Genomic DNA, 26,032 nt, shown 5'->3' on the forward strand with positions numbered 1-26,032 from the left:
ACATGAAAATCTCAAAAAGAGATGAGCTCAGTCGCAATGCTGGGACAGTCCACTACACAGGGGCTTAAGTGGGGTGGCAATTAGGGAGTATACCAGATGACATAACCGTCGCGCCCAAGGTATATTTACCGTTACTGCAGTGTGTGTTTGTGCAGTTTTGATCTGTTTCGTGGACCCATTCGGACTATACAAGGAGACAGTTGGCCAACATCTGCCAGGTCTTTGACAGAGTTGACAAACGGTAAGATCTGTCGAGTTTATCACTACCTTTAATCTGTTTGTCTCTTAAGTCCTACCTCACCGGCTGCATTAACAAGTGTCGTACATCGCCGCTCGGCTCACCCGCAGTCGTTCAAGATAAACTTCAGTCAAACATATTTTATTGTTAAGTAAACAACGTATTTACATTCGGTTGAATTGAACAAGTAGCAAACGTGCCGTGGCTGTTATCACGACATGTTTTATCCGTGTGCAAAGTAGACCTTGGTTGTGTGGGAATATAGCTAGTTAACAGGCTATACTGATGTGTTGGGTAGTAGCATGGACAATCGTCCTCTTGGCTGAAAACCTCAGCGTGCTTTATACCATGTCTTATACATACATTGGCAAACTCGGACAGCGTGAAACAATGAATACTAATGAGCTGAATTGCGGTTATATTTTTGAAAAAAAGAACACACGCTGGCTGTTCACAGTGTGTGTCTATGAATAGCCCCCTCTCTGTGTTTCTTGGGCGCCTGTCGGCGATGGTGACAGTCGTATCATGTATGTCTCAGTCTTTGTGAGCTGATCCACGCCCTTGTTTCTGTCAAAACTCTGATTACCTGTCTAACGATACAGGTAACTAACACGGTGCACTTCCTACCTGTAGAGTAGGAACGGTAGTCGGGACGTCACTGGTGTAACTCGACGAGGATTCAATATGCTGACTTGCGCATGTTTATATCGACAGTGGTCGTACTGTTTCGTTAAGCACATTATCTTGACAGACTGGACACCCGTCTTAGTGTATCATTAAGCACATTATTTCAACAGGATGGATATCACTCTAACCATATCGTTAAGCACATCATCTCAACAGGATTGATATCACTCTTACTTTATCGTTAAGCACAATAACCCATCAGGTTTGATATCACTTTAAGTATATCGTTAGGCACATCATCTCATCTCTCTTATTGTATCGTTAAACACAATATCTCAACAGGATGGATATCAATCTAACTATATCGTGAAGCACGTTATCTCAACAAGATGGATATCACTCATACTATAATGTATTGTATTTTCAACGAAATATTATTCATTTCCTAAATCGAATAGCTTCGACATACACGGTCTCTAAATTAGAAAACTGTGTAGAGCAAAACCTCGTTTATCCGAACGATTATATTCCCAGTGAAATCCCACATATCCGGATTAATGAACTATTATCAGTTGTCAGCGTCATGTTCAGTAGAGAGTGTACAATATTACTACACGATGTAACCACCATGTATTGGATGACGAGATATCACGTGTCATAGTTTAGTGATTGAGTTGACAATGTTCACTAACAACACACCAGACTATTGGTTTTGTGGTGACCGATGGAGATGTTGTAATTTGTATATGTTGCAATCCAACCCCGACAAACGTTAGAAGCATTAGACTCCTCCAGCTTCTTCCAATATTCGAGTTAAGTATTCACTCAATATAATGTCCAGATAAAACCTGACTCTCGTTACGTAACATAGTTATATATCTCTTAAATCTTACACAGGTGCAGTAGCAGGCCTCCTTCATGTGTGATTACAATACATCACACATGCAAATATTTTCTCACAGAAGTATCCTAAATATACCATTTACATTAACATATCCGATATTTTAGGGTTTTTTCAAATTTCAACCCTAGACTGTTGACATTTATATGTCCTGTTTAACAAGGTTACCTGACATATCTCCTACACTTGCCTCCGTCCAAACACTACTTGAAAGGAAAACAGGCATGCGGCCTGTAGACTTGTTCAACATGTGGAACACACGGCGAAGTTCGTTTACACACATAAATATGTCAGAGTCTGTGTATATAATGCTGGATGTGATTATTGTAGGAGATTGGACAGGGCGTTCAACGCAAGTCCAGGGGATCGCTTTCACTGGGATCTGTCTACACACAATATGCTTGTGACTGAAATCTGCAGATCTATTATGAAGTCAGAAATCACTGATAGTATTTATGTACTTATACTCTGTAGAGAAATTGCAAAATTGCATACTGTAGTTATGTAAACTTTTGTGTGTAAACCTTTGTATGATTGTGTTTGATGTTTGGTTGTTGTTTAATGCCGCCCTCAGCAATATCCACCGCCTGTTAAAGATCGACTCTTGACAACTCAATTCAATGATCAACAGCATGAGCACCCTTCTTCACAACTGGGATATGATATCATGTGTCAGCCAAGTCAGCGAGCCTGACCTCCCGATCCCGTCAGTAACCCCTTACGACAAACATGGGTTACTGAAGATCAATTCTAACACAGATGAGTTGTATTCGAGCCAGTGGACAGATACTGAAGAACACTTTACACACATCTGTGGATGCAGTATCGTATCGTATTGGCTTCTTCATTCTTCCTAGTATCCCAGCGTCGGTTAGGTCTGTGTTTACCTCCGTTAATGAACGTTGTGAGATGAATGGCGTGACAGTGATATCTTGTTTGCGGTCTGTTTATCGCGTTTGTTATACGGCGCTGTTGCTTAACGTAAATGTATGTAATATAGCTAATGTATATGTCTGATATGGAGCCATGAGGAATGAGAGAGATGCTGTGTGGAGTGTGTTCACACTGGGACAGTTGGCATATTAACATTACTCAGGTGCTACCGGCTGTGGGGTTTGCCAACAGTGTATAGGATAGTCACAGAACGAGCTGTCAGACATGCCAACAGTGTGTAGGCTGGTAATAGTACCGGCTGTGAGATATGCCAACAGTGTATAGGCTGGTGATAGTACCGGAGGTGAGATATGCTAACACTGTATAGGCTAGTAATAGTACCGGCGGTGAGATATGCCAACAGTGTATAGGCTGATAATAGTACCGGCGGTGAGATATGACAACAGTGTATAGGCCGGTCATAGAACCGGCGGTGAGATATGCCAACAGTGTATAGGCTGGTCATAGAACTGGCGGTGAGTTATGGCAACAGTGTATATATGTTGGTTAGAGAGCGGCGGTGAGATATGCCAACAGTGCACAGGCTGGTCATATAGCCGGCAGTGAGATCTGCCACCAAAGTATAGACTGGTCATAGATCCGGTGGTGAGAGATGCCAAAAGTACATAGACTGGCCGTAGAACAGGCGGAGAGATAAGCCAAAAGCATATAGGCTTGTCATAGTACAGCTGTGAGATATGCCAACAGTGTACAGGGTGGCCATAATTCCGGCGGTGAGATATGCCAACAGTGTATAAGTTGGTCACAGCACCGATGGAAAGATATGTCAAACGTGTATAGGCCGGTGACGATATCAGTACTTATCATTTTCCAGAAAGTACATAAATTCTTACTGTGTTAATGGGTGAAATACAGTTTCTGTTCCCACTTTGGTATGTAAAAACTAACGAAATATGTAGTCTTGCTCTTGTGCAATCCTCCTTCCTCTCACCCGAAGATTACAAATCGTATAACCTATTCCGGGCGTACACATGTTTGATGTGCTGGCAGTTTGCAGGAATCAAAGAGCTCCGTGAATAAGCTGCATGCTCCAAGCGTTTGCAGTTTGAACTCCACAACGATATCGCCGTCTTCAGCCACTACATCAACGCCTCGGTTCTAACTATGTAAGCAACCACCTGATTATATAACACCACCTTAGTTACACAGACTGCCTTTACTGTGTGATCTGAAGCCCAACGTGCTTCTACTTCATCACACATGATGAAAGAATGCAAAATCTATTAGGAATGTCCTTGTCATTAACACTTTATTCTTATATTCACGGATCTTTGGGTCCACCAAGCGCGCTTCGACTACCCGTAGAGATGCCTTAAAGTTACAAGGAAAGGACACAGCTGAGGATATGATGGAGGATATGCAGAAATGTGACCGCTATCAACTCAAGATGAGTGAATTTAGTTTTACGTGGCTTTTAGCAATGTCCCAGCAGTATTACAGCGATATTGGCTTCACATATTGCACTCATGTGGGGCATCGAACTCGGGTCTTCGGCGTGACGAACAAACGCCTTAACCACTAGGCTACCCGCCTAACACAATGTCCACGTGAGAGCAGATGTGTGTGATTGTGGACAGGTGCCCGCTGTGCACGGTCACTGTGTCCACATCCCTCTATTGCCGGCGTCCTGGCCCTCCTGTCATGGGATGCAAGTACACACTGAGATATTTAATAACGCCGTCAGTCCGGGAATGCGGGTTGGGATGTTGGTCTGAGGGGATTGAGTGGTAAATATGCTAGGTAATAAATCTTGACCTTTGTGATTAATGTTTAGATAAAGACATCAATGGTGGTGTATCCTCTGTGTCCCCTCAACAGAAATGAGGAGCGCTCTCTACAGATGCTAATATTTGCAATGTTTTAGTCAATCACAGATACAAAGGGAACACACCAAATAGAATTTAGGGGAAACAGATGCAAAACAGAAGTAGATCATACACACTACGTCGATACCCATGAAGATCCGGGTAAGAATTGATCTTCAGCAACCCATGCTTGTCGTAAGAGGCGACTAACGGGTTCGGGTGCTCAGGATCATTGACTTGGTTGACACATCTCATCGTATCCCAATCTCGTAGATGGTTACTCATGTTGTTGATCACTGAATTGTCTGGTCCAGATTCTACTATTCACAGGGCGCAGTCACATAGCTGGTATGTTTCTTAGACCGACTTCAATCAATCAATTGATCGATCAATCAATCAATCAATGTCAGTTTACAGAGAGATACTTAACTACAGAAGTTGTGAATGTGAAAGAACGTTTTTCAGGTGGGGTGGCGGAGGTAATGGTGGTGGGGTTGTGGGGCTGCATCAGAATGGGAGGTAAAGCACGTGCCTGTGGTGAGAGAGTGGGTGTGGCCAGAGGAAAGCTGACCCTGAATATGAGGCTCAAAGACATAAGATGACGTGGGTGGAGAGACATGACTTCACTTCATACTGTTTACGTTACGTCCCTGTAAATTGAATGCAATTTGTAACATTTGTTCTGATTTATGGCTAAGCCATGTCATAGCAGCCCAACCCAGTCTCTGTTTAAATGTCAATAAAGTCATGCATACTTAATCACTTAGTTCATTATCTCTATTGATATAAAATTGCAAAATTATGGATGAGAAGTCATCTTTTGTTTGTTAATGACTACGAGTAGTATTCTGAATGTTGTTAATTATTTCACAGTGCAGTTAGACTGAAGTCTGGAGTAACGAGTTATGGGAAAACCGCATTGCTGAGGTTTGCTGTACATACATCACCGTTGATATACTCGTTGATATACAGTCGTTAATTCGGACTGTGTCCTTCCCTGTGAAGTTATTCAGGTTATCCATTTCCCATGATACCAGACTGAAATAATGGTTCGAGTGCGTTCATTACATGCTCCCTGGTATCTGTGAAATATGCAATAGGACGAACCCTGTCTGTGATATATAGTGACAGAAAAATGCAAGGGAAAACGACGAATGTTCACACCAACGAAAGAAGCTGTCGATGCGGAAATGTTATCAACCTTAGAGGATGAAGGTCCTCCTCCTGCCACTGCTCTCAGAAAGGCAGTGGAGTTCAAAAGGGGAAGACTGAGTCTAGAAGATGATCCAAGATCAAGACGACCGTTGGAATACAAGAACAACATTGTCAAAAGTATGATTACGGATGAAGAACGACTTGTCACACGTCATTGGTCAATACCGAAGGCATCATGCTGAGAAATGAATCGAGCATGAAGAAGGCTTCAGCACCTTTGGTTCCAAGGTTTCCAATCAGGATCATCATCTCTGAGACATTATGTCACTGAAAAAGAATCTAGCCCGTTTTTGAAGATGTAAAACAATGGATGTGTCCTGGGATTCCCACATCCCACAAGGGATTCAAAATCAAAGCAGGGAAACATCTAATATCTGATTCGTCTTGTCGAGTGCAGAGTTAAAGCTGACATTTGGATCACTTAGTTTTTCTGCTATTCCAAAGAATCTTCCTGTTGGATCACCTCCAAAACTTTAGATCAATATTGGCAAATATGTTTGAAAATAGGACGCTAAACGTCCAGGAAGATTCACCGGAGGCGTGTTGGTGAAATGGAATGTGGTTGGTCAGATCATTGGCATTTGATATTTTCTAACGTTTATACAAATAAGTCATCTCTGTGGCTGTAAACTCATGAGACATTACTCGTATTCACGACATTTGGCACAGCCAGGTTCCCACTTTTTGCGAATTTGAAGAAAGAGACGTGTCATGTATATGATGTTATCGTCATGTCTGTTGTATGACCTCATACAGCAAGAACAGGAAGTATCTTCTCCGGTGACCTCCATGCCCATGCCCAGTATCCTAGACTATCCAGCAGCCTCAATGGTCGTCTGTCTCATAGTCCCTGAACCACATTATTTTGCCTCAAGTCAAGCCTTCTCTGCAGTGCTACAGTGCTAAAATGAAACAAGCCTAGATTTCCTCAGGTTTCAGGTTCTCTGGTCTCCCTGGGGTTGTTACTGTCAAAATTATATATATTCAAACACTTAACCTTAGTCTACCTTCATGGTTATGCTAAGACATTTCTAGACACCCTTCGCACATTGTTTTCCCAGTTGCGTTTCATACCATAAACATAACCATATTCTAGTATAACAATCACTGACGCCTCTATATACAACAGTGACACTTATTATTTGGGCATTTATGTCATAATCGTTAAAATGAACTAACACAATGTAATTCAAATTTCACATGCTTTCACATGCGCTGACGTTGAAGGAAATGCGGGTCATGGGCCACATCTGAAGGCAAGTGATAGCACAGCACAAATGTAATACAGAAGGTACACTGAGCAGACTGGCGGACAAGGACACATGTCTGAAAACAATTACCGGATGTCCAGCTTAAGTAACCTTCTTTCCTTACATAAGTGTTTTTTCCAGTTGTTTGGCCTTGTCGTCACACCCTTGATCTACGCATTCTACTCCACCACCGTGCCGGCGTGGACCAGACAGATCTATAAGGTGACACTCAAACAACTGACAGGTCATGTGAAGCACAGGTCGTTGCGGAACACCACACAACGTCCATCACTTCCGGCGTACCAGCCTTCAGCACCTACCCTTCTGTTTGGTTGTACGTGTCTTCTTGTCTAAGGTACCATGAGAAAACCTAGTGGTTAAAACACTTGACTCGTTACTATTGTTTACAATAGTACAACAGGTTAAGCCCCTCCTTCGTGTTCCCCGCCGTGATATTGAATGATAAAGCGGTGTAAAAGTCACTCTTTCCTCGCTTATTTGATACAGATGGTTTGGTTAAGAAATTATGCTAGTCTGTTATTGGCACCTTTTATCGTTATCCAACGATTTATCTCCAAAACGATCCCTAGGCTAGGAAGTCCTTCGGTACTGTCATGCTGAATCTGAATCCACGCAAATATCTAAACACTCAGAACTAATTCTTGTCATTGTTAGCGATACTGGAAATTGATACCAGCACTGTCACACTGGATACTAATAGCAGTCAAACCCACTGTATCATCAGCTTGTCAATACCAATTCCTATTTAGTGGTCATAAAATATGTAATTTAAAGAATACAAAATGCACGTAACTTCATTACCATAAAAGCATCTCGGATTGTAAAAACTAAAGCGGGCATTTAAATTCATGGAATCAAACCATAGTTTGTTGTCAAATGTGTCCACTGCTTTGACAGTTGTGTTGACTCTAACTGGAAGCGGTTGGCCAAAATCCGATCTGTTGCCAAAACCTTTCTGGATCAGTTTCTAACAGACCTAGGTTACCACGTGACATACCTGACACTTTCTTCACTGCCAAACGTCCAGTTCAATGTACATTCTGCCTGATGATATATACGACAGACAGTAACATGCTAAAGGCTAACGGCAGAAACACGCACAATGTATTACCTTTAAGGTAAACAACAGCGAGCTGTTTGTCGTGCATTTGGCCATATATCTGAGTGGATTAAGCATCCAGGTCAGTTTCCAATAACGATCCAAATACAAGAAGTGAGCACGTGTGAGAGGTGGTAGTCATTGAGCTGGAGATAAAATTGAACGTAAGGTTTCACAGAGTAAGTGGAATGAACTGACTATTCGCAATGAAACCCCTTCACGAGGAGTACCGTTAATGTGAAGACATCGTTTAAGAACTTGGTTTTAAATATCAAATTTGCTTGTAAGAAACACAACTCATTTCAATACAGTCTCCATTAAAGTATTTTCCTGAGCACGTTTCACATCAATGGCTACCGATGTGTGTCAGCATCACATGTCAAGTATCACAATACCCAGGAACTAGGCCGCTGTAGGAGCTTCTTGAGATGGCCACGTGACTCTATAGAAGCCGGAAGCTGACCGCCCTGTAACTGAAGATCGCGTTGACCCACAGCGGGCAACGAGATCCACGTCACAACAATCATTGACTGATGCAAGCTCCCTACATCGAATGACATATATTGCTGGGTTAAACAACCCCTCTAACCTTCCACCAATCCACCACACAGCTCTCCACAAATGGAACCCTAGCCTTTCTCAACGATTTTTTTCTGTCTCACGTTAAAGCTGTTTCTGGCTTGTTCGGCTTCACCTCGGGAACAAGTTGTGCCTGTAATGAAGAAACTCGAGCGCTGTCTAGAATCATGTGGATATGCAGCACAATAAATATACATCTACATCAAACCGGGTTTTAACTCTCAACAGGGCGTGCAGGGATGGAGGCCAGACCAAACATTCCTAAACACATTCCTATCTGTTTGTTGACACCGAAGTGGTTACTTGCCGAGAACTAGCTGTTGTTCCTGCACGTTTTGCGGTTATTTATCTATTTATTAAATGCATATCAAATAGAATGCTTTTACCGTCGACGACAGCTTCCAGGGGCAGCAATATTGGACGTAATTTGTCTCCAATTAGATTAAATTACGAGAAGCCTAATGAGGTAATCTGATCAGAATATTTCCTTCCTGAGATCTCGCCGATCTGGGCTCGCGGCAGGTCTAATATACTGTTTCCGGCAACAGTGCAGGATAGCGCGTAGCTCTTAAGGGGACGTAACTCGAGGCGTACGCAGTTTACGATACCGACAAGAGACGAAACATTTCATGGCATGCAGAAATCACCCTTTTTAAGATCTAACATTGAAATTAAATCTTATCAACACTTTGAATCTGAAGTAACTGGAACAGTGGCAGTATCAGACGTTACATCGCTAGGCAACACACTCGTTAGTAGAAGGCGACCCGTCGCAAATACTTAATGCTTGTAAACCTATAGTCGATAGTTTTTTCCCCGTATGCACACACATATAAGAGAACGTTCGAAGATTCTGGGAAATGAGTGTCTCTGGGACTACACTATGCACAAAGACTCCGAGTGTGTAATTATCTCTGCATCTTTTCAGATCACGAGATTCCGCGGTCAAGATATTTTGAGAATCGCTAAACTTTGTCAGATAATATTCCTAGTTTTAGGCCCGATTTACACATGCTCCCAGTGGAAGCGTTATAGTGTATGGAGGTAATCTTGTGTGTGCTTTATCCAATACAGCTTATCTAGCCTCGTCTACTACTACGGCAGTGACTTGGGACGGCGGCTTGCCTCGCCTGCAGCATGAAGACGGTAGAGACAGTTGGATGGTAGAGAAAATTAACGTCATGTATAGAATGACGAGAATAATCTTTAAACACCATGCTGTTTCTGGCGCTTAAAATGAATTGATTGCAACCAACGGAAATTGATGTTGAACAAAATAATTTCCGAAAAGTTGTTCAAGTTCATGGATCAAATAACGTCATAATAACGTGAGATCATGTGACGCGATAACCTACACATGTCAGATCGTGCATAGAGGCGGTTTCACTAAAATGTAACGTCTGAAATCTGAATCTAAAAGAAATTGACTAGCTGACATAAAGGGGTTTCATTCACCTGGCCATCCTATCCTACCAGGTACCCATTGCCTGCTACATGGAGGCGCATGCCACTTAGATATGCTCTAGCGCCTCGAGGTTACACTGACCTACCCAGATGTGTTGATTGAAGGCCACCCTCTGGACCGATATCAGCCAGCGACACGATAAAAGTGTTTTTTTTCGTCTGTGTGTGTGCATTATATAACGTTTCTAAACAAATTTTCCCTCTGGAGACGATAGTAGCCTATCTCGGTTGAAGGTGTCACTTTTTACGACTCATGACTGACATGTATGTCAGACACATGGCAATTACATAGCCCCAGAGTTCCGCTGAATACACATTTCATATCGTTGAATCCGACTTTTAGACTTTCCCAAGATCTCATGTAGCGGGAAATGCAGGTTGAACTTAATGCTTATTCAGTGCATTGTGCAGCATGGAGCCACATGCACGTGTTACGTTCAATGCATTGTTTGTCCCTCGCCCCTCCCTACTCCTCGTATCCACGTTTATAGACAATTGTATACCAAAAGTCACTGTGTTCTGTAATCTGATTGGTTGAAAAACATGATCAAATGGTATTAGATTCCCGGAAACTGTAAGACTATAGACTGCGTATTTACACGTAAACAATTGTTTTGCTGTGTCATCAACAGTGGTGACGTCATTCAAATCATATTGTGACGTAAAGTTAGAATGACGTCACAAATGAGCAACTCCAGACGTTACCATGGGAACCAGCTGAAACGGCCAGCTGATGACACTTTACTGCTGTACTCATACTCGATGTAAACGAGTGCAGACAGTAAAACCCCTTTGGTTTACTTTTTTGTTTACAATGTCGATAAACATCATGTGTTGGCCAATTTCGGGGAGTTATTGAGTATTTGAAGCACGGGAATATTTCATTTGAAACCTCCGGCTGACGCCGTCGGTTCCAAATGCATTCCCGTGCTTCAAATACTCAATAACACCCGGAAATTGGCCAACACATGATGTTTATCTCCTAATTGGTGCTAGCTATATAGATATGCCCGATTTCTTAAATACTTGTCTTTGTGCATGTGATACCTTCCTACCAAAATACTTGTGCTTGGATAAGACGATGTTCACCTACCAAATACTGGCCCTAGAATAAGACGATGTGCACCTACCACATACTTGCCCTAGGATAAGACGATGTCCACCTACCAAATACTTGCCCTAGGGTAAGACGATGTCCACCTACCACATATTTGTCCTTGGATAAGACGATGTCCACCTACCAAATACTTGCCCTAGGGTAAGACGATGTCCACCTACCACATATTTGTCCTTGGATAAGACGATGTCCACCTACCAAATACTTGCCCTAGGGTAAGACGATGTCCACCTACCACATATTTGTCCTTGGATAAGACGATGTCCACCTACCAAATACTTGCCCAAGGGTAAGACGATGTCCACCTACCAAATACTTGCCCTAGGGTAAGACGATGTCCACCTACCACATATTTGTCCTTGGATAAGACGATGTCCACCTACCACATACTTGCCCTAGGATAAGACGATGTCCACCTACCAAATACTTGCCCTAGGGTAAGACGATGTCCACCTACCACATATTTGTCCTTGGATAAGACGATGTCCACCTACCAAATACTTGCCCTAGGGTAAGACGATGTCCACCTACCACATATTTGTCCTTGGATAAGACGATGCCGACCGATGAAATATTTGTCCTTAGGTAATGCTATGTCCAGCTACCAACTATTTGTCCATTGAGAAGACAATGTCGACCGACCAAATAGTTGTCCTTGGCGATGTCCGCTTACCACATATGTGTCCTTGGATAAGACGAATTCCATTTCCCAAACTACTTGTCCTTGGATAACGAAGTGTCCGCCTTTTCGAGTTATCTATGTTTATGCCCAGTCCCTTGTACTTGTCACAGCCTATTCGAGAGTGTCATCGGAACATAAGGACTGAAAACAGATAAATATCTTTAACAAGAAATGTGAAGACAGAATGGTACCAATGAGATAGGACCGCCTACAGAACGGACCTAGCACGGTTCCGGTTTGAACCCTAGAGTTCAATACTTTACTCAACTGATGCATTTCCGTCAGTAATTAGTTCTGAATACAATGTCACGAAACAAGGCAAATCAATGCTGAAGACCATTTCTAACCCGGATCGTCTTTTAGCTCTTACAGACCAACAGTTGATGTGTCATATACAAGGTATGTCTATGAATCATATCAAAGTCCCTTGTCAGTTTTCACTCCAAAGCGTTTACTCATCCAAACAGCTATGATAGCAACGTCCAGTTCATACTTCCAACCCGAGTGGTAGTAACTTGTAGTAACGTCTTGTAAACTCAACCACGAAATCTTCCAATCTCCCCAGCCGCGCATCACTGCAGCATTCTATTGTTCGTCACAACAATCAGTTTAAGGTCCGATGGTTAGACTTAGCGTGCCACTGTACTAAACCGGTTATATCAACCATTGGTGTGTCTGCCCCAGACTCGGCAACTTACAATCCTCTATAACATAGCTGGAGTATGTTGTACTGGAGCATCTCTGTAGCGTATTCTGCGACCTATAATGGGATTGAGATCTGGACTCCCGGCAGGTTGAGTTGCAATCGCCTTTTTATGAACGAAGTCACCAACGACACTTGTACAATGTGGTTTAGCATCGTTGTCCATGAAGAGTAGCCTTGTGTTCAGAGAATGGGAATCAAAATGAGGTACAACAATCTTGTCTAGGATATCAGTGATCAGATCTTGTCTGGTCTTCAGTATGTCACGTTACAATTCTGCGAGGCAGCCTCACATCGCGAGTGAACCCCTGCTTAACGCTACCTTCTCCCAGATAATCGCACATGTGAACTGTTTGCGCGACGCCAAGCGCGAGCATCAGGCATGGACAAACGTAAGAGACTAGTCTTACACGTAGACTTACATGTCTTAAATTCGTGCGACGTGGAACCGATTTAGGCACGTTCAGGGTGTTCTGTTTGTGAGACGCCTCTTGACGCGAAAGGAAGAGTCCTGTGATTCACAGATGGGTTCTGTCATCTCTAGGATTTGTGCCTTTTGTTCGATAATGACCTTTGCCAAACAACATCTCTTGTCCTCGATCAAATAACAGTATTCCGGATTCTGCATTTTAATAACATTTTAGCAGTTGTCAGGAAAACACCCCCATGTCTACGTATCAACTCAGGTTATCGAGCCATAATGCTTAAATGCGATACATTTGGTCTTAAAGGCAAAACAGCGGTGAATCGTTTCAACGATCACTAAAAACCAGTGATGACAACAGGTGTTCGCGAACACACTGAGTAAATCTTGCCCTACTGGTACCACTGTACTGTCCCTTTACATCACACTGGAGACTGTTCAGTTCTCTGTATGATACCATGAAATTATGAATGACTTTGTAATGGTAAACGTTTCCCCCAAGTTACCAAACTTGACATGGAGCATGATGAACTAATATTTATGATGAATCTTGTTAGGTAATAATGCCCCCAAACTGACGGCCTAAGTAGGAAAAGCTTGTCGCAAGTGATGAACTCTAAGGCATAATTCAACTAAACTCTACAACACAGAGTTAAATAAAGCTCACTCACTTACGTATTCACGTGTGTTATAAGCTCCTTCCCGATCACTGGCTCAACACAGATCATGCAAATGTCAACCATCAGCATTCACACTTTTGGCATGCTGATGCCCGTGTCAGTGCTGAGAAGGGAATAGTGGAGATGTTCGTTATACGTCAGCTGATACTGAAAGTATTGGTTGAAAATGCCTCATCACCGCCTTCCGTAAGGGGCCTCAAGAATGGTGGGTCATGTCATTAGTGGAAGATACCTCACGTAGGTATCCGATTTGTGTCATGGAATTACATATGTTTGGTTACAATGGCTAGGTCGAAGTTTTGGCGAATTTGATTCAGCTAAATCTATATAACTTTGCGAAACTTTGTGACAGTAAACACCACAAGAACCCGAAAGATATTTAACAAACACAAGTAGCAGGACAGTTAGCGGAAGACAGAGCTATTATATGGATTTCAACGTATACGTTTATATTGCCGTTTGGTAACAGAAGCTGGTTTCTTCGTCAAACTAGTCATCCTTTCTTATACGTGGTAGCGTCGGTCTGAAGTCCTATTCCACGTGGGTCAGTAATCACGTCACGTATTGGAGTTGTAGCGTGCCGTTAAAAACGGGTTCTTAAATATGTGCTGTGCAGTAAATCACCTTATACGCGGTGCAACAAATTACGTTTGACTTTTACTATACCATGTATCACTAAAGAGAAAGAGCATATTTGCTTTACATAAGTCCAACAGACAACAAATTAATCTGTGTCAGTTATTAACTATTCTGCGACTTTGGTTTTTTTCGTTTTTTGTTTTTTTTATCAAATGGTTCCCACCATTGGTACTACAATTTCAGCTTCCTCTAATATGCACAACTCGCCCCGCACTGACCCCGCCCATGCAAATTGCTCACAATCATTTCCTCAACTTAGCCCGCAATCACTCCGTTGTCATGTACGCGGCCACAATATTGTGTTTCACCCCTTCGTAATTGGCCCTCAGAGCTACACAATGATTCACAGTTGTCTTTTTTTCTCTTTTGTGACTGAAATTTGAAATCTCTGTGTGCGAACTGGGAGTCGACAGGCGACCTTCACTTCCTTGAATTGTGGGAAAAGCGTGTTTTCCCCGCCTGTATCAAGCCTAGACTAGAATGTCAAGTGGGAGGCTCGATAGCAGCTTCTGATGAAATAACACTTTCTGCATCACGCCTTCAGCATTTTTGGGTGACGTCACTCTCCTTATAATGTCAAATGTAAATACGGCTTCCTTTGTAATCAGAGACAAATAGAATAATGCCAACAGTTGAGATTGCTTCAGAAAACACGAGCGTGCTTCAAAGACGCGTTGTTATTTTATTAAAAATTGTATTTATTTATAATTTGGGGATGTGGTTTATGTTTGATTAATTTGGCAGTGGAAGTATCTGACTTCAGTTGGATTTGTTTTGAAGTTGTCTTTGGAAAATATACTAAACAGCAAAAGTAACGCAGGTTTCGAAAAAATAAAATCTCGTAAAAGTAAGCGTTCATGTTCATGTCTTCTATTTAAAAACTTGAAAAAAAGAGTTGCGTGGCTTTTGCTGTTCAGTATATATTCATTTAAGAGTGTTGGTTAAAGCTACACTAAGAATTAGTCAAACAATAATGGAGTGTGTAACCGTTATTGATGTCAAAAGCATTTTGCTACGCCGTTGATGTAGGATGACACGGAAGCGAACGCGGGTCATCATCAAGTGTTTATGGAGGCGTCGTTTGTATTCCTGGGTGTAAGTACGATCTTCTGTGAAGCTGATACTACGAGATAGACTACGGCTGCCCCCATCCCCCAACTCCAAGCCCTAGCTCTTCAGTCTTTTGATAGAAACAAATAACGCTGTAAATTGAATAGGGACCATGGAGATTCTAGCATTCTAGCATTACAGATAGGCATGGCTGTAATGGATATCAACATGGTCCAGGAAATGTGAGACAGATTGACCACACGGCTACGCCGTTTCCACAGACCACATTACCCAATGACAGAGTAATCTCCCCTTGCCGCACGTTCGGGTTTCTCCACGCAGTAATGGTGACTGTTGTACATGTCCACATGTCAAACTCAGTATCACTTTTTGGAAGGAAGGAGACACCCTTCCTCGCAGACACGAAAAGAACTGAAGAAATTATATGAGATCCGAAAAACATTATTAGTCTGAGTCACTCAGTGATCTTGAAGTTATTCCCGATATTATCAGCGGTTGACGAGGCTTCAGACTTAGGTACTATGTATACATATGTATACCACAGATCTGGTTGCTCCGTACCTCCAACTAATCATCCCACTTCGGCTTCTTGTGCAGGCTGTAAATCAAACTATAATCAGATCTACCGGAAAGAAAAAGTACTTGTTAGTTAGTATCAGGACCATCTGATTCATGGAGATGTCACCTGGACCTGAAGATTGGGGTAGTGTTGATTACGACATCCGAAAACCGAGATGACCTATACGTGAATATTTGTGATTCCGAAGTCAGTGTCGCAATAAGTTATGCTTTCATGGTAAGCTTATTTGTAGTAGGAAAGCCGTGTGCTCGGATAGACAGAAAGACAGGTAGATATGGTTACGCCATGTCCTATTAACATTTTACACACTAATTAAACTGTTCTACACGGGCCAGTTGCACAATTCTGTCATGACGTATGTTGACCTTGAGGGCATTCATTCTGTCCCCGGCGTTAAATCGATGACATGTTTTGCAATTCTGTTCTGACTTCCGTTGACCTTGAAGCGTTTCGTTCTGATCCCGGCGTTATTTAACTGCATTAGGGGCGGTATTCTTAACTCTGACGGCTGATTCCAGTTTCCGTCTGTCCATTTTGTATATTGCCCTTCCTGTACTGAGAGAGCAAAACATTATAAAAGAAATATAGACAGGCGAAGTGACGATCAGTCAAAGGAAGTGATTTCATAACACATCATTAGTTTACAGATATAACCTTTTTGATGAAGATGTTGAAAGAATACGTCAGTCTGTGACTGCCAAACGTATCACAAACTATCATGTACGAGTCTTTCAGTCCGAGACGGTGAGATAGTCATTACCGCTACCCCCGGGGCTTGTCCCACGAGTCTCTCTGTACCTTCTAATACATAACACGGGGTCCTGTTTCTTCTCGCATCAACAGCGTCCCTGGTAATCACTGAGCTTCTAACACATCACTCGTCAGTCTCCATGATGGATGATAATGGCGGGAAACGGTGTCATACCTGTTCCCGCCAAAATCAGACACCTCTGCAGGCGTCAGAACCTGAAATCGGCGTTAATTCCTGCCAGGGCACGGAGACCCAGTAAATCTCTACCGCAAGGTTTATTTGGATTTCATAGGCGGTGATGTGATCTTGGAGCTCTGATGCCATGGGCGACACTGGCAAAGGCGTTTTTCTTCCAATGTCAGCAATGCTGTGAAGGTTATATTAAACTGCAGATTAAAACAATAAGCCTCGCTTGTTGAGTTAATCAACTCGTGTATCCTTTGTTGACCAAGAGACAATGGTGAAAACGCTTAGGTTCAGATGACTATCGCGAACTGATCTAACAGTAGTTTGTAGGTTTAAGTACGTGAAGGGTCTGTTATCTCGAAGTGAGTGGTTTCTTTAAAGACAAAGATACGAATGAACACTTCTAAAGTGTTGTAATTATAAATTAGAAGTGCCTCCCGACAAAGCGGCAAAAAAATTCCAATGTGAAATGTGACTTTGTACCAGGGAGATATCCCTGTTAAGTGGCTTTTATTTTGCGGAAGCTTTTGAACCAATCAACTCTAGAGGGAATCACAACTTTCGTACAGATTTTACTCTCGTTATTTCCTCTAAATGTCAAACTGAAAGTGAAAGATCCGCAAACATTTAAAAGACGTGACATTAGTATAATTAGTATATGACAGTGACGTTTTATCCATGACACTGTCAACTCTGTGGCTTTGTGGATCCACCCCATTATTTATCACCTGGTACTGTACAGTGGTGCATCCCAAAAGCATTGATCTACCGTGTTCGAATGCAGAGCACACGCTCATCATCGTATCATTTCGCCGGACGTCAAGAAACCCCGTTGATTGCCAGCAATACCGTCAAAATGGAACATGTACTGATTTGAGGACTAACCTCTTCAGTCCTTCAATCTGAACCATGTTCGATGAAGTGGCGTAAATGCTGGAGGACAACCCTGACCGTCACGGTCGGGTGTTATGTTCTGGTAATCGTCACACTCGTTGCACGGACAAAACCAGGTGTCAAAGTCTGAACCCTATTTAACAGGTGAACCATGACTGTCTTGTTACAAGACGACACTCCACGACATCCAAAACGTGTCTGGAACCTGGTGTTGCCGCTGTGTTGGTATCTCCGCCACGTTGTCGGCCCTAGGATGTTAAGATGAACAAAACAATAAATAAATGAATAAAACAACTCCCGGCAACAACGCATAAATGGTTGCAACCATTCCATCTAACGACTTATTTTTCATATAGGTGGAGCATATATAATGTTTATGAGGTCTGCATGATTCTGGAAAGTCCATGTTGATTTGTTGACGTATTCCTGTTTCCACTCAGACTTGCAGATAACCCCCACCAGGTCGGAGTCTATTCTGTGTTATCAGTATCTACATGTAATAAGTATCAGTGTTTAATGTGGAATGTCGTCTGGCCTCAGACCTGCCTCGATACATCAGGCGTCATATTGCAAACATGTAACACGTTATATATTGAAGTATAGAGACACTTGAACATTCCTCGCGATGATAGATCCCTTGAAGAAACGTAATACACGTGTTGAAGGTTATATTCTCTGACAATCATATGTAAACAGTTTTCACTATGAGGGTCGGTGGGATAAGCTAGTGGTGATAGCGTTCGTTCGCCACATTGAAAGTGTGTCAGGGTTCGATTCCTCACAAGGGTACTGTGTGTGAGACTATTTTTTGATGTTCCGTACCATGATTTCGCAGGAATATTGTCAAAACCATTATCTGAATTAAAAAAACCTATTTTTCTGAGATCTTATGCTGACTTTTTCCATAGTTGATAATGTGTACAGCCCATGAATATCTTCGTATAGTTATGAATTACACTGCAGACATACAAAAATATGTAACTAAAACTTGGATTTGACAAGGAAACTGCAAACGTTACCATAACGGCAGTAGGTACAAAACAGTGGAAAAAGTCTATAGAACAGCTGAAATACCAGCACTATAGACGTAACGACCATATGTAAATCCCCATTTAGCTGCCATCTAACAAAAAAAAATGTTATCTTTAGCCCTGCTGTTTACATTCCAATAGTTTATACCAAGCCAATATAGTGGATACAGTCTACCTAACAGTGTAAGTATATAATCCTACATAAACTGGATCATGAGATCACTCCATATACTCTTCGTCGTCAAACCTTAGGAATGAAACAAACACATCAATATATGAATAGGACAACAAAGACAGCCATGTTCTCTGTGACTATGATATGACAACCATCTTCAGACCTACAAGCGCCAGTTAGACCAATATCATACCGATACCTTCACACCGGAACACACGAGTTTAATCAGGCGGACATGTTACAAAACAGGGAAAAAGGGGAGCAACCGCGGACATCATAACTGCCAACCACTACTAATATTGGCGTGACCACCTTTTTTCTCTTAAAGATAGGAGTTGGGTCACCCTTAACAGATACAACATATGACTGCTGTTTAACGCGAAGTTGTAAGGAATGATTAAAAGTCATTGACTTCACTGTTATAACAAGTGTCACTGGTATGAAACAACAAGAGCTAGAACAGTTTAAAGGAACCAACACTGGATAAACAAACGTCAGTAATGTGGGGATTATTTAGTCCCTTTGCATACTCAATGGGTCCAAGTAATACACACTTGAGCAACTAACACAATGTGAACACAAATACAAAAACTAGTAAAGAACCATCATAGGACAGACTACCCTCTGGTTCTTGGGGATTATTCTGCCCCAATTGAAAACACAAAACTCAAAGATCCAACACAAAATCCTGAAGGTAAGATGGACTCTTCCTGTTGCGCTTAGGACGACTACACGTCTGTGCAGGGTCAGTGTCTAGAAGAGGCTCTGGAGGCTGTACTATCTCTGAAGGAGGTTCCGAGCTTGGTGGAAGGTCATGGCTAAACAGGGGATCAATTTCACTGGGAATCACTGGGTGATGGATCACTGTGGGGTTCATATTAACCTCCAGATCTATATCAGTAACAACAGGTACACTAGGCTCCTCTCGGTCTTCTTCCTGAGTGACCTGCGGCTCTTGAAGTGTAGGTGGAACAAGATAGCAATCTGAGGAGTGAATACGGTATGCTGTGTCGCGTAGCTGTACTCCAACAAATTTACGCACATCGCACCATGGGCCATCAATATTATAGACGAGATATCTTGAACGAGAACACGCCTTGTTTCTATCAGACTTCAAGTAGACAATGTCCCCAACTTTTAACACAGGAGGTAATGGAAACACGCCGTTGTCACTTTTGGCTTTGACACTGTGGGGATGGTTCTTCAAGCGAGAATCGTGTTGAGAGGATATCAATGCTCTGTCTGACATGGGGAATTGCTGGTGGGAAAATTGATCTCGTTGAGTCCAAATCTCACGAGCCGAAAGCCCGCCGTGACGAATGCGCGAGTTCAATGAGGCGACTGCTACTGCTAGGGCCGTGGAAGAGATGGCACCCCTTGATGGATCGGTTCTCAGAATTTCTAACTCTAGTTCTTGAATAGCTCTTTCAGCTGCTGGGTTTTTGTTGACATTTTTGACGCGACCAATTTCAAGTGTCATTCTGTGTTTCGACAGCAAGGGGTCATTGTGTAAGGCAACAAATCCTGGAGCTGGATCAACACGGACTACGCATCTTGGTCCATCTAGGGGACACATTCCGACACATAAGCGAACGAGAGCATCACGCAATGTGCAAGCCTTCTCATCCTCAATGAGACATGCAAGGGTAAATGATGACACACATTCCCTCAGGACAAAGATCATCTGACGCTCACGACGCATCACATCAGTTGCGTATGAAACTCCAACTACTTCTGGTGGCTCAGAAGTGGACTGTTCTAAGGTCACTACAGGTGCTTGTTTGAGGGCAGCGCACTGGTGACATGTTGAAGAGATGCGTTCAATTGTCTTGTCAAAATCAAGAGCATAGAAGTACCTATGAAGGACCTTTTTCAGTTGGTAAGCAGAGGGATGGTTGAGCTTGAGATGCAAGGCAGTTATGACTCCGTCGACAATCTGGCGGGGAATAATGATGCATTCTCTTGGAGGTTGCAGGGGATCAGCATACCTGACAACCAACAGTCCGTCTTTTGCAATTGTAGCAACAGCGAGGTAGCGTTTGATGTCTTTGATATTGGTCAGTTTCTTGGAAGGACGTGTACCCTGTAGCAGATGCGCATGGGTACGTCTTAGATCACCACACTCACTTTGTAAGGAACGCCATGTGGTGCGAGTCATGAAGGGTAGTCGTACTTTTCCGGACACAATGTCTTCGACAGAGGTACTCCTTACAACGGATTCTTCCATGGTGTCAATAAAAGAGCATATCTGACAAGACTGATCTGAGCAATCTGGAGCGTTTCTGCTGGCAAAATCAGACGGGACATTGGATGCACCTGCAAGGTGATCGATAGTAGCTTGATACTGGCTCACGACAGATAAGAAAGTTGACACTCTCGGGCTGGTTGAGAACTCCCCTCGACATAACTTTCGAAAGGCAAGGACACATGGCTTGCTGTCTGTCAGCACATGAGACTTGTGACGAGACTGGATCAAATAAGGACTGAAATGCCGAATCGCAGCAGCAATCGATAATGCCTCTATTTCACAAGGTATCCATGAAACTTGTCGCGGTTTCAGCTTGGCACTGAAGAAGCCTGCCAGTTTTGTCTTGCCATTCCTGACCACGTACATTGTGGCACCAATACCAGGCTTTCTCAGGGCTCCATCTGTCACAATCCACAATACATCATCTGAGCATGGGAGGGTGATTGTCTTGTTCATGGCTAATGACTTCTGAGCTGACTGAAAGGTTTCGACTTGATCAGTCGTCCAATCTATCTTATCACCCGACTGTCGTCCTGCGGTAAGAGCATCAAGAGGACCTATTGTGGGTGCACATTGGGGGAGAACGCGAGACAAGACCTTGTAAGCTCCAATGAATGACCTGAGGCCAGAGACAGTTTTGGGGAGACTGCAAGAAGATAGGGTTGCGATTCGATGGGGACTTGCTTGAATACATCCATCTTGCCACTTCCATCCAAGGATGGTGACTGATCGTGGAGCAATGAATGTTTTCTTGGGGGAAAGCTTTAAGTTGTTCTTCTGGAGGGCTTGTAGAACCGACTTCCAGTTGTCCAAAAGCTCTTCAGGTGTAGATCCGCCACAATACAGATCGTCAGCGAGCTTTGCCACTATTCCTTTTGCAATGAGGTCGCCAAGTACCCGACACATGAGTTCCTCCAAAGCAGTCTCACTGCCCGGCATTCCCATGGCTGATCGTACGTATACCCTGACACCTCCAAATGGTGTTGCCACTCCACAATATTTCATAGAGTTTCTCGATAGGGGTATTTGATAGAATGCACTGGATAGGTCTGTGGTGACTAGATACTTCCATTGACTAATTTGTCGCAAAGTAGAGTCCACATCCGGAAGCAATGACGGCTGAGGTTTGCTGTAGCGTCCCACATCTCCAAAGGATGTTACCAGACGGAATCCACCAGATGGTTTCTTGACCAAGAAAGACGGGTTTAAGTATTCCACGTTCACTCCCACATCTTCAGGGCGTTTGAATACTCCCTTTGACTCTAGATCATCAAACATTTGCTGTAACTCTACGAGACGACCTCTTGAATATTGCGGCAACCGTCCCTTCCGTTGGGGAGGTAGTACAGGTCCCATATTGACTGTAGCCTGGAATGGGCCTGATGCTCCATTGTATCCTTTCGCAATTGGCTGAAATACTTCATCATATTGGCAGATAAGTTGACGAAACTTGTATGAAACGTCCTCTGGGAGTATGTCATGTGGATCGACTTGTACACTGTCAGAGCAAAATCCAGTGGCATGGTGTGATGAGTTAGTAGCTGGTGTGTTGGGCTGGACGGTGTCATATGAATCTGTCGTCGTGACTCCACGTACAGAGCAAAAATGTTCGTTTTTCCTCAGAGTCTGAGGGTGATCGGACATATTCAGTATCCTTACACGACCGGACAAACATGGCAAAATGCTAGGGGGGGGCCACAAGTTGGCTAGTGATGAACAGGAACGTCTAGTGTCTTCACGGGGTTCAACTGCAACAAAGTGTTCATGTTTGTATTCCACGGGCACGGAAACCTCCAGGTATTCACCTGGCCATATGGTTGTTGCATTTTCAGGAGCTCTCACTACGACGGCTCTTCTCACCTTGTGTATGTCTGGGTTCTCATCAGACTTGTAACAAATGCTAGTGTTATCCGAAAAAATGATAAGCTTGAGTGCAGGGCGTATTGTAATGTCGTTTTGTGACAAAAAGGGTATACCGGCGAGTATTCCGACATCAAGAGACTCTACAACCAGACCCTCAAAACAAAACTCTCTGTTATCTCTGTGGACAGTGAACTTTGTTTCACCGACTATTTTCAGCTTTGAAGTACCATCAGCTTGTCTTGCAGACTGAGTACTCCTATTGATGGGGGTACCTAGATACCTGGCAGTATCGGCAGAGATCATGTTGCCGGTAGCACCGGAGTCAAGAGTGAGGCGAACGCAAATGTGGTGATAGAAAGTGTCCATGTATGGCGATTCCTCGACATGGACCCGTCTTGCCGATGTTATAGTACTACTAGGGTCATTAGCAATAGGTGCATCTGTATCATGACATGTATTTTCCTCGTCACTTGAGGGCACGTCGTCCAAAATGTGTGCAATTTGCCGTGCTTTCATGATATACTTGCGATCTCGGTCGGGCAAGAATTTGCACTCACTTAGGAAGTGATTCACACTAGCGCGCTTTGCTGCTGTACAAAGTGGACAAGATTTGAACCGCTGAGTCGTGGACGAATGTTTTGTGTACTGGTTACGAGTGGATGTCTGAGAGCGCATTACTTTCACATCCTCTGATGTACGTATCTCATCTAGTAAGGAGTCTAAGGCCTGAGAAATTTCGGGTTTGATTGACGCTAATGTGCGTGAACGTAACTCCGTCCCATATCTCTGTTTCACTAAACGGGGGAGGTCTTTGTGTAACAATCGCAACCAAGTAAGCACTATTAGGTTTTCTACGGTAGGAGAGGCTTCTTCGTCCTCGGCAATCGCCTCGCCATGGTGAGTAATGCCTGAGTCACGTAGAAGTAAATTGTCCTCTATGAAAGCTGTCAGGCGTTGATACAAATCCTCCGGTCTCTCATCTACTCCCAAATGAATGTCATCAAAGTCAAGAAAATGACCCCCGGTTGATTGAAAACCAAAATGGAGGCGAATTGACTGCCATATGTACGGTAAAGAGGTAGAATTTTTCACTATGGTGTTTCTCGATATGACAGGGCAGTAGTTTGCGATTTGGCCGAGCATAAGTTCTAAAGTAGTGACTTTTTGTACTGCTGTTTTGCGTTGAGCGACAGCGACATTTTCTCCATCATTTGTAAAACCCCTGTTCGGGTTGGCACGAGATTTCTTCAGCCAAGTTACACCCGCTTCTAACAATGGGGAAAACGCTGCATCTGTGGACAATGTGTACAGTAAGTTTTGTTTCCAACCTTCGAAAGAATTAATGGTTTCATTTTTGGTAAGGATCCATTGTTTTGGAGCCCTGTGTGTTTGTGCCATTATGACAACACGCTGAACGATACTAATGTGTGCCTATCCAGATCAATTGCGACATTGACACCAGTGAGAGCGTGACGCTACGGTTTCGTCTTGAATGGGTCTTAACCAGAAAATTCTGACTTTACAGAAGGGTGAATACGTATCCACGCTGCCACCACGCCAGTTAGACCAATATCATACCGATACCTTCACACCGGAACACACGAGTTTAATCAGGCGGACATGTTACAAAACAGGGAAAAAGGGGAGCAACCGCGGACATCATAACTGCCAACCACTACTAATATTGGCGAAGATCGTTCTGTGCCACTTTATTAATGAAGAGACCCGTGAAGGTCCCGGGGTAGAATAGGCCTTCAGCAACCCATGCTTGCCATAAAGGGCGACTCAGCTTGTCGTAAGAGGCGACTAACGGGATCGGGTGGTCAGGCTCGCTGACTTGGTTGACACATGTCATCGGTTCCCAATTGCGCAGATCGATGCTCATGTTGCTGATCACTGGATTGTCTGGTCCAGACTCGATTATTTACAGACCGCCGCCATATAGCTGGAATATTGCTGAGTGCGGTGTAAAACTAAACTCACTCACTCACTTATTAATGAAGAACAAGACCCAAACACATCATTGTAGTCCGTTTGATTTCATTTGCGACTTGATTGCCCACTAACAGTAAATCAAACAATTGCAACAAGGGCAAAGTTTACGCAGTCACATGAAATCGACAGACCAACTGTGATGATTTGTCTCATAATTTTGGACACCAGAATTTAAAAAAGTTCATTATTCTGTTGTCACTCACGGCTATCGTTTACGACGGGGAACCCTTCCTTTAACACAGAAGCTTCTTGATTACCTGGATGTTGAACCAGCACGTGGTCCCCCATCATGAAAAATAGCTGTAAGTGGCAACAAAATAATGAGCTTTTGTTAAACAACTTTTTTATTCATGTGTCCAAATCAACAGTTTGGTTTGTCGGTTTCATGTGACTGTGCAAAATTTGGTTTTGTGGTTTTATTACAATTATCTGTTTGAATGTTGATAAAAGGTGAAAATATATGGATACTATCATCGCTACAATGAGGAACACGACGTATGTTCTTACTCCGTCAACCACCGGATGTAGCAGTGTAATGTGATGCGTAGCGTCTCCCATATAAAAAGAAGATGACACCCATACAGTTTCAACGTTTGCGTGTATCACAATTCTGCTTTATTATCAAGATATCCGACTCATTATGTCTCCATTTGGCGTCCCGTGTTGCTGGACGGCAAAGAAGTTAACTGACCTTGACGGATAAGTTTATGAAGGTCATTCATGTACACGGCGTCCTAGTTGGTAATTCTGTTGAGATTTTGCAGTGGTTGAGTTGGTTTTAGTGATTATTTAGTGACGCTTTGCTAATAAGTCATGTACGTCTGTCGGTCTGGTTCTCTG

The 26,032-nt window shown here is 43.0% G+C and overlaps 2 protein-coding genes across 2 annotated transcripts in view; one reads left to right on the top strand and one right to left on the bottom strand.

Annotated features, from left to right (window-relative positions):
- The window catches only part of LOC137274021 (transforming growth factor-beta-induced protein ig-h3-like), a 47,627-nt gene continuing 21,595 nt past the window's right edge, over positions 1-26,032 (top strand). The window contains exon 1 of the mRNA XM_067806976.1: positions 1-241. The gene's annotated coding sequence lies outside the window, so the exon portion shown is untranslated. The remainder of the gene's footprint in view (positions 242-26,032) is intronic.
- On the bottom strand, positions 19,754-25,480 carry LOC137271924 (uncharacterized). Its single transcript, XM_067804307.1, has 2 exons — positions 25,396-25,480; positions 19,754-24,489 (listed from the first exon to the last, which is right to left on the bottom strand). Exons 1-2 carry the CDS (start codon positions 25,478-25,480, stop codon positions 19,754-19,756), a joined length of 4,821 nt encoding a protein of 1,606 aa, XP_067660408.1.

The sequence above is a fragment of the Haliotis asinina genome, chromosome 2 (genome assembly GCF_037392515.1).
Source record: "Haliotis asinina isolate JCU_RB_2024 chromosome 2, JCU_Hal_asi_v2, whole genome shotgun sequence".
NCBI classification, from domain to species: domain Eukaryota; kingdom Metazoa; phylum Mollusca; class Gastropoda; order Lepetellida; family Haliotidae; genus Haliotis; species Haliotis asinina.

Coding starts and splice junctions, on each gene's coding strand:
- LOC137271924 (XM_067804307.1), bottom strand. CDS start 25,480: ATGGGGGACCACGTGCTGGTTCAACATCCAGGTAATCAAGAAGCTTCT. Junction 24,490..25,395: donor CCCCGTCGTAAACGATAGCC/GTGAGTGACAAC, acceptor CATTGTCCACAG/ATGCAGCGTTTTCCCCATTG.